Source organism: Elephas maximus, chromosome 6 (assembly GCF_024166365.1).
Source record: "Elephas maximus indicus isolate mEleMax1 chromosome 6, mEleMax1 primary haplotype, whole genome shotgun sequence".
Classification (NCBI taxonomy): Eukaryota; Metazoa; Chordata; class Mammalia; order Proboscidea; family Elephantidae; genus Elephas; species Elephas maximus.
Genome location: NC_064824.1, coordinates 29,459,490 through 29,471,895, shown reverse-complemented (window position 1 = coordinate 29,471,895; position 12,406 = coordinate 29,459,490). Strand labels below are relative to the sequence as shown.

Genomic DNA, 12,406 nt, shown 5'->3' with positions numbered 1-12,406 from the left:
GGTATGTGGTGGGAGGAGAGAAGGGAAGGGAGGCTCAAGGCCACAGTGCCAAGGGTCTTGGACTCAGAGATGCGGGGTTTGGGCTTGACTGCATGGGCAAATGGAAGGTGCTGTGGTTTCTGAGGATGAATACCTTGATCCTAGATGAACTTTTAGGAGCTAGCTCTGGTGGCAGTATGAAGGCCTCAGTGTCTAGCTCAGAGGCCATGCTAGGGTCTAGACAAGAGGGGAACAGGGGGAGGAGGGCCAGGCCTTGAAGGTGAATAGAAAGGAACGAGTGGACTTTTCAGCTTCTAGAAAAAACATCACTCAGCAGATCTAGTCAAAGAGCCTTCCTGTTGTCGAACTACGTGGTCCTTCTAGAAGGTTCTTAGAAAGGTATCAGGCAGTCTGTGCTGACACCTACTAAAATACCCAACTGCAAACTAAATACATGGAGGGGATGGCTCCGGTGAACTTCTGAGATTTGGGGCAAAACCATGAGGCAAAATAAAGGCTTTTCAACTTGTAGAAACTCTACCAACTTAGTGAGGAAGCAACCTTACAGTGAGAAGGAAACCATGAGTAGTCAAGCATGCAAAAGTGATCCAGAGTAGTTCATTTCCCTGCTCCTAAAGATGCTTCAGTAATGGGGAGTTTTTCTCCACCATTTTTCTTCACCTTCTGGGCCTTCTCTAACTTGGCTTCCCAGATTTTCTCTGCACTGCCCTCATACCGGGTCCTGGTGGGGCAGTGGTTAAGAGCTCAGCTGCTAACTAAAAGGTTGGCAGTTCGAATCCACCAGCGGCTCCTTAGAAACCCTATGGGGCAGTTCTACTCTGTCCTATGAGGTCGCTACGGGTCGGAATCAACTCGATGGCAACAGGTTTTTTTTTTTTTTTTTTTGAGGAGGGGAGCACTCATATCAGAACACTGCTAAGTGCTAACAAGACAGCTGGACTTGAAGAAAACATGATTCTACAAGTATAATACTCCATTTCTATGGTCCCCAAACTTTCAATTGTGCACCCCAATTGGTAAAAAACAACCTAAGCACACAAAAGTCTGAGTATGCCCTCGATACATGTACATTTTTATATGCAAATTATGTCATGATTACTATCAATCCATATATGAAAAATGTCCCTGGGTGGCACAGTTTGCACTTGACTACCAACCTAAAAGCTGGAGATTTGAATCTACCCAGTAGTGCCATGGAAGAAAGACCTGGCAATCTGCTTCCATAAAGGTTACAGCCAAGAAAACCCTATGGAGCAGTTCTATTCTGTAATACATGGGGTTGCCATCAGTCCACGACATCAGATTTGGTTATTTTCGTTTTATATATTATAAACCAGAAAAAGCAGTTGCTGTAGAGTTGAGACTCACGGAGACCCCGTGTGTATCAGAACAGAACTGTACCCCACAGGGTTTTCAATGGCTGGTTTTCTGGAGGCAGATCACCAGGCTCTCCTTCCGAGGCACCTCTGGGTGGACTTGAACCTCCAATCTTTCAGTTAGCAGCTGAGCGTCACCCAGGGATTTCAGTACATTTATTATGCATGTAAATTTGTTTCTTTCTTATTTTTTTTTAAATTAAGAAGGAATACACATAAATTCTGACATTTTCTTCTTATACCCTTCAGACCTTTAGAACGACCACATTCACCCAAACGGTGAGGGCATGGAGGATTTTGGAGGATTTTGAGGAAAAGGCCTGAGTGGACCCAGCTCCTCTGCCATGTGGGAAGGGAGGCCCTTCTCTGAAGGTTGCACCCAAGTTCTCTGTAAGTCAGGCTCCGGAGAGCAGGCTGCAGGAGACAGTTTTTAACATGCTGCAAATTCCCCAGCCCAGACACATCTCATCTTGACAAAGGTCTCCAACTGCTTCTTTGTCCTATTTCCTTCACAGTCTCATCCATGAGGAATTTTTCCATCAACCACTGATGATCACTGCCTTGTTCCACTGTTCATTATGGGTTTTCAAAATGCTGATTTTCTAATCTTATCACCCCCTTGCATTTATTAGCTGTGATTTCTCTATAATTAACCACTCTCTCTCATCAACTATTTGATTGCCTTCAAATACAATTTGTCCTAGAGAGGCAGGATAAAGGCTGGATTCTTTTCCTTTACTTTTCAAAGTATGAGTTGGTGTCCCAGTAACTTGCAAAGGTGACTGACTGGATTTTCTGGGGTTTTCTGGAGTCCATCATTCATCTGTCAGTTTGTCATACTACGGTGGTTTGTGTTGTTACGATGCTGAAGCTATGCTACTGGTATTTCAAATACCAGCAGGGTCACCCGTGGTGGACAGGTTTCAGCAGAGCTTCCAAACTAAGACAGTCTAGGAAGAGAGGCCTGGCAATCTACCTCTGAAAATTAGCCAGTGAAAACCCCATATATCAAAATAAAACGCTGTCCTATATAGTGCTGAAGATGAACCGTGTAAGTTGAAATCCACTCAAAATACACAGTGGCTGCAACAATGGGCTCGAGCACACCGATGACTGTGAAGATGGCACAGGACCAGACAATGTTTCATTCTGTTATACGTAGGTCGCTAAGAGAAAAAAATGAGCTCATACTGATATTTTCTATTCAAACTGAAGACTATAGAGTCTATGCTTAAATCCTTTACTTTTATTCTTCTAAAGTAATTTTATACTTTTATATACTTCCATACTAAAAATCTTGATTTCTACAACATACTGATAATAGTTTCAAATAATTACATAAGAATGTTTTAAAAAATACTGGGTTTTAAAGTCACTTGAAGTCATTATTTTCTCTGTGTGAGGGATTAACACCGGCCTGACTGATAGTTAGGTTTGTTTGTTTCATTTATTTATTTCTACCTGTTTTCAATGTTCATTGTTTTTGTTAGGTGCTGTCGAGTTGGTTCCAGCTCATAGTGACCCTATGTACAACAGAACAAAACGCTGCTCAGTCCTGCGCCATCCTTACAATCATTGGTATATTTCAGCCCATTGTTGAAGCCACCCTGTCAATCCATCTCATTGAAGGTCTTCCTCTTTTTTGCTGACCCTCTACTTTACCAAGGTTGATGTCCCTCTCCAGGGACTGGTCCCTCCTGATCACATGTCCAAAGTGTGTAAAACAAAGTCTCACCATCGTCACTTCCAAGGGGCACTCTGGTTGTATTACTTCCAAGACAGAATTTTCATTCTTTTGGCAGTCCATGGCATAGTCAATACTCTTCGCCAATACCGTAATTCAAAGGAATCAATTCTTCTGTCTTCTTTATTCATTGGCCAGCTTTCGCATGCATATGAGGATATTGGGTCAGGCACACCTTAGTCCTCAAAGTGACACCTTTGCTTTTCAACACTTTAAAGAGATCTTTTGTAGCAGATCTGCCCAATGCAATACATCATTTGATTTCTTGACTGTTGCTTCCATGGGCATTATTTTGGATCCAAGCAAAATGAAATCCTTGACGACTTCAATATTTTCTCTGTTTATCATGATGTTGCTTATTGGTCCCAGTGTGAGGATTTTTGTTGTACGTTGAGGTTTAATTCATATTGAAGGCTGTGGTCTTTGATCTTCATCAGTAAGTGCTTCAGGTCCTCTTCACTTTCAGCAAGCAAGGTTGTGTCATCGCACAACTGAGGCTGTTAATGAGTCTTCTTCGAATCTTGATGCCGTGTTCTTCTTCATATAGTTCACCTTCTCAGATTATTTGCTCAGCATACAGAATGAATACGGTGAAAGGATACAACTCTGACGCACACCTTTGCTGATTTTAAAACACACAGTATTCCCTTGTTCTGTTCGAACAACAGCCTCTTGGTCTATGTATAGGTTCCTCATGAGCACAATTAAGTGTTCAGGAATTCCCATTCTTCCCAATGTTATCCATAATTTGTTATGATCCACACAGCTGAATGCCTTTGCATAGTCAATAAAACACTGGTAAACATCTTACTGGTATTTTCTGTTCCAGCAAAGATCCATGTAACACCAGCAATGATATCCCTCATTCAGCATCCTCTTCTGAATCCAGTTTGTATTTCTGGCAGTACCCTGTCAATGTATAGCTGCAACTGTTTTTGAATTATCTTGAGTAAAATTTTACTTGCTTGTGATGTTAATGATATTGTTTGATAATTTCTGCATTCTGTTGGATCACCTTTCTTTGGAATGGGCACAAATATGGATCTCTTCCAGTTGGTTGGACAGGTGCTGTCTTCCAAATTTCCTGGCACAGATGAGTGAGCACTTCAGTGTTGCATCCATTTGTTAAAACATCTCAATTGGTATTCTATCAATTCCGGGAGCCTTGTTTTTTGCCAACACCTTCAGTACAGCTTAGACTCCCTTCCTTCAGTATCACTGGTTCTTGATCATGCACTACCTCCTGAAATGGCTGAATGCTGATCAATTGTTTTTGGTATAGTGACTCTGTGTATTCCTTCTATTTTCTTTTGATGCTTCTGGCATCTTCAGTATTTTCCCCACAGAATCCATCAAACTTGCAATTCACGGTTTGAATTTTTTCATCAGTTCCTTCAGCTTGAGAAATGCCGAGTGTGTTCTAACCAGTAATTATCAATGCATCTTGATCCCATGTTTGATTAATTTCAGACTGCAGAAGTTTGTGAAAATCTTCAATTTCCTCTTCTTTGGCCTTAGTGGTTGGTGTGTAAATTTGAGTAATAGTCGTGTTAACTGGTCTTCCTTGTAAGTGTATAGATATTACCCTATCACTGACAGCATTGTACTTTAGGACAGAAATTGAAATGTTCTTTCTGACAGTGAACTTAAAGTGGAACTCCATTCCCCTTTAATTGGTCATAGTAGACCATATGACTGCCTGATTCAAAAGGGCCAATACCAATCCATTTTCAGCTCACTAATGCCTAGGATATTGATTTTTGTGCATTTCATTTCTGATGACTTCCAATTTTCCTAGATTCAAACTTCATACATTCCATGTTCCAACTATTAACGGATGTTTGTGGCTGCTTCTTTTAATTTTGAGTCATGCCACTTGAGCAAACGAAGGTCTCGAAAGCTTTACCCCATCCATACCATTAAGGTTGACTCTGAAGAAGCAGCTCTTCCCCAGTTGTCTTTTAAGTGCCTTCCAAATTAACGGGCTCATCTTTCAGCACTAGCCCTTTCAGCACTGTCAGACGATATTCTGCTGGTATTCACAAGGTTTTCACTGGTCAATCTTTTCACAAGTACACCATCAGGTTCTTCTTCCCAGTCTGGAAGCTCCGCTGAAACCTGTCCACCATGGGTAACCCAGCTGGTATTTGAAATACCTGGAAATAGCTTCCAGCTTCATAGCAACACCCAAGCAGCCACAGTATGACAAACTGACATGTGGTGGTTTCAATGTTTGGTGAATGCTTTTTTTTTTTTAATTTATTTAAAAATTTTTTTTAGTTATGTAAAACATCTATATGGCTCCAAAGTCAAAACAAGGAACATTTAGAGACATCTGCCTTCTATATCTGTCCCTGCACGCCCCTCCTCCAATGGTAATCATCTGTATTAGTTTCTTATTTATCTTTCCATTGGTTTTTTTGAAAACATAAGCAAATTCATGCACACAGACACACAGACACACACCCTCTTCCATATCCCCTTCTTATATAGAGGGGAATAACTCTACACACTGGTCTACACCTTGGTTTTTATTAATATATCCTAGACAACACCCTCTGTACTAGTGGAGACCCTCCTCATCCCTTTCCCCAGAGATACAGTACTTCACTAAATCAATGAAATATATTACCCACTCAGTCCCCTGTTATGAACATGTAGGTTGTTTCTAGTCTTTTCCTATCACAAATAAAGCCACGAGAGACTGTATAGAATTGGTGAAAATTCTTTTTTGGATGTTTGGTAAAATTCTCCAGTGAAACCACCTGGGCTTAGAGGTTTCATTTTTGTGAGCTTTTAAATTAAAATTTCAACTAAAAAAAAGTTATATGACTAGACATGTTATCTATTTTATCTTGGCTGAGTTTTAGAAGTTTGTGAATTTTGAGGAATTGGTCCATTTCTTATAAGTTGTCAAATTCATGACTGTAAAGTTGTTCACAGTATTCCCTTATTATATGTTTAATGACCATAAGATCTGTTGTGAAAATTCCTGTTTCATTTCTGATACTGGTGATTTGCATTTTCTCTCTTTTTATTTTGTCAAGCTTGCTGGAGGTTTATTCATTTTATTGATTTTTTTCAAAGAACCAGATCTTTGTTTCATTAATTTTCTCTACTGTTTTCCTGTTTCAATTTCATTGATTTTTGCTAACTTTATTATTTCATTCTTTCTGCTTGCTTTAGGTTTATTTTGGTTTTCTACTTTCTTGAGTTAGTGACTTAGATCATTGATTGGAGACCTTTCTCATTTCTAATGTATATGCCATTTTTTATTTTTGCTCATTTGAGAAAGGTTCAAAGATATGGGTCTGCTCATTTAAAGAAAAAACGTGTAAGTAGTTTAGTTTTGCTAGATCTACGCAAATACCCTCCCACAGGGTACAACTAACACAGTGGCTACAGCAATGAGCTCAAGCATAACAAAGATTTTGAGGACGGCACAGGACCAGGCAGTGTTTCATTCCATTGTGCGTAAGGTTGCTATGAGTCGGAACTGGCTCGACAGCACCTAACAGCAACAACAACAGGGGTGATACCATGTGGTATTCCCATCATCAGGGTAGACGGCCTGCTTTGCTTGGTTTATCACCAACAGAATAGGTATGTTGTCAAACTTTTGGAATTCTGCCAATTCAGTAAGTGGGACATGGCATCTCAGTGCAGTTTTAAAATGCATTTCTCTCATGCAACTGGTTAAATATCTTTTCATATGTTTGGGGCTATGAATTTCTTTTTCCTTGGAACTCTTAGTACGTTTTGCCTGTTTCCCATTGGATTGTGGATTTTTTATTCTCAATACATAGTTCTTTGTACAAGTGATATTAACGCTGTGCCTGTGATATAACTTGTTTACAGTGGTTTTTTCTTTTTTTTTGCCACGCAGTTCCTTTAAAAAAAAAATACAGTCAAATGTATCATTTGTTTCTCGATTCCTGCTGAATTCTGTGTCATAGTCAGGAAATATATCCCCATCCCAGGTTAATCCATGTGTTTGTCTTTAGTTACATTTTAAGCAGTAAAATTCTTTTAATTCAATCAACCAACACTGCTGAAATCCTCCATCCATGAAGGATGGAAGATGATTCAGGACTCAGAATTCCAACATTTTACAAGATAATTTTATACTTTCCAGAAAAGCCTCTCAGGGAAACCCCACCTCGTGGTGGGCATAAACACATCATTTCATTCAGGCAGTTCTGGCCATTATGGACAGAGCTAACCTTTGCTGTCTCTTGACATACACACAGGTCACTTCTTAGGTTCTTTTGTCCCACCTCACCCCCGTCCCTAAAAGTTACACAGCAAAGTCAAGCTGCCACCTAACTTCTTACCAAGCCTCACCATGCTGACAGCCATCTGTCACCAATACGCCCAATGCTGTTCCCCAAGGACAGGCAGCAATAACAGGATGATTTAGCTCCAAGAACAACACCTATAATGTTTACAATGCCTATAGCCACCTCTCACAAATCTCTCTAAGCCAAAAAGAACATGTAAAAACCAAATTTTAATTTTTAAAATTGTTCTCCCATTATCCGTAATCCTTCTTAATTCTCCCTCCTCAAACATAACAACCAAGGATTAGTCCAATGTGCTTGTTATGACACATTTACTGAGCCTGCAGACAGAGTCATCCAGTGGATGCACACAAGGAGGAAGGTTAATCACATGGTTGTCCTCAAGGACAGGGGCCCCTTGAGTCTTAACAAAGGAAACATTCAAATCTCAGAAATTCTCTGATGGAAACCAGTGGCTTTAAAGTTATTCTAATAATTTTGGAAAATGGGAATTCTTCACCCTGAGCATCCAAGTTAGCTGAGGAATTCATAAGCTTTCATTTCCAGAAGATGATGTATCATCACTAAGGGTCTGTTGACTTAAATGATAAATTCATTTTGGGCACAAACACTATCAAATTTGGCTATCTGGCTTTACTAATAGCTCTCAGCTAATTAGAAAGGAAATGAAGCTAGAGGCAGGTAAACCGACAGAAGCAGTAAGATACAGTGAATATGGAAAAGAAAACTATAGAAATAGAAAAATTATAAGAACATAGTAGTTGAGGTCAGTTAGTTCATCATCTTTTAGTGTGCTCTATCACCACATTGGAGTCCTGGTGGCATAATGGTTAGAGCCTGGCTGGTAACCAAAAGCTTGGCAGTTCCGGTCTACCTAGCTGCTCCCTGGAAACCCTATGGGGCAGTTCTATCCTGTCCTACAGGGTTGCTATCAGTTGGAATCAACTTGATGGCAATGGGTTTTATATATTACCTCATATAAGAATAACCACTACTGACAACAGTGACTCTAAGTCAGCAAGGGAAGGTGACATTCCATTCTAGGACCAGTATTTAAGAAATCAGTAAAGTAAGAAGCAGGGTTTAAAAAGGCTCCACTTAAAAAAAGCTAATATTTTAAAAAGTTTGAGGCTGAAAATAATTACGGTTTAATTATCCAGAAAATGTATCTACATGGAAGACCTCCTTAAACAGAAGTGGGGCCTAAACAGCATCTGTGGTGTGGAGCGTGTTTAGAGCCTGCCAATCCAACACCAACCCACAAAGTCTTTTCCCAAGAGGTTTCTACTGATACTTCACAAACTTTCAAACTTCAAACCTTCCTCCAGAACATCTCCAAGGCTTTTTACAAAATGCTCACAGGGCCTTTCAATTCCAATATAAGAAATCCAGTTCATTCCAAGGAAAAGGCTCAACAGTACATACTTTGGAAGCTAAGGGCCCTGAGAATCATAGCCCAAATAGATGTCAGACTCATTTATTTTTTCATCCATCTTCGGTGGCATTCTAGAAAGCAGAGGGAAAGCATGAATACTCACGAAACATGGTATAAAACTGCTGAGGGTTCAGATTCCATTTTCCCCAGGGGGTCTTGTGGCCTTTAGACTGGGCATAATTAGCATGATTAAATTCTGGTTCAGTGCCAAATGAGTCTAGGACTCGGAGCATGCACCTGAAAAAAAAAAAAAGTGATGAGTTTAAAAGTACGCCCTAGACCTCAAAGTTCAAAAGGGGAAACCTCCGACCCCTCTTCAAAGACTATCAAGAATGGACAGATAGTTTTACCTGGAAATACTATTGGGCAGGAATTGAGAGATTTTAGAAGAGCTTGTATATCAAACATCTACCTGTGCGACTTTAGTACCTTAGCCATTACATAACAGCTACCATTTCCTTCAGATGAGCTGACTACAGCATAGATGATTTCTCAAATACTACTAAAAAAAAAATCCCATTAAAGCTAGGACTGCAGATTTCCGTGTTCACTGCTGTATACCTGGCACCTAGCCAGGATTAAGCATATAAAAACTATTTGCCATTGAGTCGATTCCAACTCGTGGCCACCCATTGTGTGTCAGGGTGGAACTGTGCTCCATAGGGTTTTCAATGGCAGCTTTTTTGGAAGTAGATTGCCAGGTCTTTTCCCAAAATGCCTCTGGGTGGACTGGAACCACCAACCTTTCGGTTAGCAGCCAAGCACTAGCCGTTTGTTCCACTCAGGGCTGAGCCTAGAGCAGGTGCTTAATGAACAGCTGTTGAAGAAACGAAGAGCTACCATATTTAGCAGTCCCATTCTGCTTGAGGCATATGGCATGCCTACCTCTCTCGGCAATCATTCAACATTTTCATCAGTTAGAGTATTTGGTTTACGCTATCAACTAAAGCTTAGAATCTTGCTCAATAGGCAGTGCCAATATTTAAGCTTTCGATAGTAACAGAAACATATTCCTTTCTCCTGAGCCTGAAGAAATGAAACTGAAGATGTTTCATTAGGTTGCTCTACCAAAGCTTCAGCTGTAGGCCGAATCTGGTCCACTGACTTGTGCATGATTTGTGAGCTAAAAATAGTTTTTACATTTTTTTAATGGATTAAAAAAAAGACTTTCATGAAACATGAAAATCATATAAAATTCAAATTTTAGCATCCATAGTAAAATGTTACTTGAACACAGCCAAGCCCAATCATTTACATGTTATCTATGGCAGCTTTTGTGCTATAACATCAGAGTTGGGTAGCTGCAAGAGAGACCATATGGCCCCGTTCTAGTGTGCACAAAGAATGGCCAGTTGGAACAAAGGAATCAATACTGAAACAAAACTTATTGATTTTTATTACATTTATTTCATCACTCATCCTCAAAACAATGATGTAAATTTAGCTGGGGACTGGCCTTTGGTACCAATGATAATTCTGAATGACTGGACCAATAAGCACAAAAGTCAGTAAAGATTAAAGCCTACATTTTTTTCTTTTATTATTTTTTATTGTGCTTTAGATGAAGGTTTACATAGCAAATTAGTTTCTCATTAAACAATATATGTATTGTTTTGTGGCACTGGCTGCTAATCCTGCCATGTGTCAACACTCTCCCCTTCTCAATCTTGGGTTCCCCATTTCCATTTGCCCACTTTCCTGTCCCCTCCTGCCTTCCTGACCTTGCCCCTAGGCTGGTGTGTCCATTTAGTCTTATATACATGACTGAGCTACGTGTATTACTGTTTGTTTTATGGGCCTGTCTGCTCTTTGGCTGACGGGTGAACCTCAGGAGTGACTTCAGTACTGAGTTAAAAGGGTGTTCAGGAGCCATACTTTCAGGGTTTCTCCAGGTTCCATCAGACCAGTAAGTATGGTCTTTTTTTCTTTTTTTGAGTTAGAGTTTTGTTCTACACTTTTCTCCAGCTCTGTTTGGGACCCTCTATTGTGATCCCTGTCACAGCAGTTGGTGGTGGTAGCCGGGCAGCATCTAGTTATGCTGGACTCAGTCTGGTAGAGGCTGTGGTAGCTGTGGTCCATTAGTACTTTGGACTAATCTTTCCCTTGTGTCTTTAGTTTTCTTCATTCTCCCTTGCTCCAAATGGGGTGGGGCCAGCAGTGTATCTTAGATGGCCACTGACAAGCTTTTAAGACCCCAGATGCTACTCTTCAAAGTAAGATGTAGAATATTTTCTTCATAAACTATGCCAGGCCAACTGAGCTGTATGTCCCCTGAGACCATGGTCCTCAGCCCTCAGCCTTGTAATTTGGTCCCTTACGGAATTCCGATGTGTCCGTGAAGCTTCTATGACCTTGCCTTGATCAAGTTGTATAAAGCCTACATTTTAGAATCAGATGATGGCATTGATTTTTAAGTGTCTGACTCTATATCTTTCTTCCTTGTCCACCATTAGGATGCCATTCTCAACTTTTTATTTTTACTTCAATGTGTTAGTTAGGAAAAAAGAAAAAAAAATCCAAACACTGGATTGAATTCTCCAGGAAGAGCAATAGTAAAACTGCCATTTTAGTGTGATCACTCTCTCATCAGAGATCCCCACCATTTGTCTACACAAGAAAGAGAAGAAAAGAAAGGGGGAGAAAGGGAGGGTGGGCCAGGATCATATGGCGAAACACAGGCTGACCACATGAAGGGGTCCTGGCTTTGGATTTCTATGTGGCTCTCATCACAGTGACAATTTTCACAGTATCACCAAGAGCGTGCCATCAGCATGGCAGTCAATAGGTGGACAAAAAAAGGGCCCCAAGTCCAGGAAAAACAAAGTAAGGGACCTAAAGGAACTGATCAGCGCTTATTTTCCCTGCTCTTTGAATAGCTCAGAGCATTCCTTTCCTCTGTTTAATAATAAGCCTTCTCATTTCTTAATATTTATCTTAAAATAAGATGAAAAAGGAATGGGTTGAAGCCAGCATATTTCTTCAGAAAAAGGCAGTAGTATTCAGAAAGCAGTGCAGACAATAGCGGCAGCTCTCCAGAAGGTCGCCACGAGAGAAGAGAGGGGAAGAAGGAAGGAAGACACAGTCACGGGCTAAAGTTGCTCTGACAGGTGGGGCTGTGGAATGTCAGCTTCTCACCACAGCTGGAATTTGCCAGCACCCCTCTGTGAGTCCATGAGTTCAACGGTCCCTGAAGTCACTGCAGGGAGAAACATGCCACCTTGTTGTAAGGAACCCTCACCCAAAACCTCCAGCATCTTCCACTTATTTGCCGTCAAATCTCTCTAACGGTCTCTGCTGTTCCTCTCTGGCTTTTCTAGCTTTGGCTTGTGATTATATTTTTAACTGGGAATTTTACTATTGTTATTTTTAATTTGGACAATTAAAACAAGCCATGACAAGTAAAGATGCCTGGTGGGAGCTTAACTCCTGAAAGCCTGGGTTTCTTTTTTTTATAGTGTCTAGATGTTAGACTTCTTCATGATGAAAGACTATGGAATGATTGAAAAACTGAGATATGACTCTACAATCTTAAACTTGAGGTTTGGGGTTG

General features: G+C 40.4%; 1 protein-coding gene across 5 annotated transcripts in view; it reads right to left on the bottom strand.

The window, feature by feature from the left end:
* Nucleotides 1-12,406, bottom strand: part of MGAT5 (alpha-1,6-mannosylglycoprotein 6-beta-N-acetylglucosaminyltransferase) — a 425,977-nt gene that overhangs the window by 121,684 nt on the left and 291,887 nt on the right. For all 5 annotated transcript variants that reach the window (XM_049889210.1, XM_049889214.1, XM_049889212.1 and 2 more), the window contains one exon: nucleotides 8,960-9,093. In XM_049889210.1, the coding sequence (XP_049745167.1) occupies nucleotides 8,960-9,093 (134 nt within the window). The remainder of the gene's footprint in view (nucleotides 1-8,959; nucleotides 9,094-12,406) is intronic.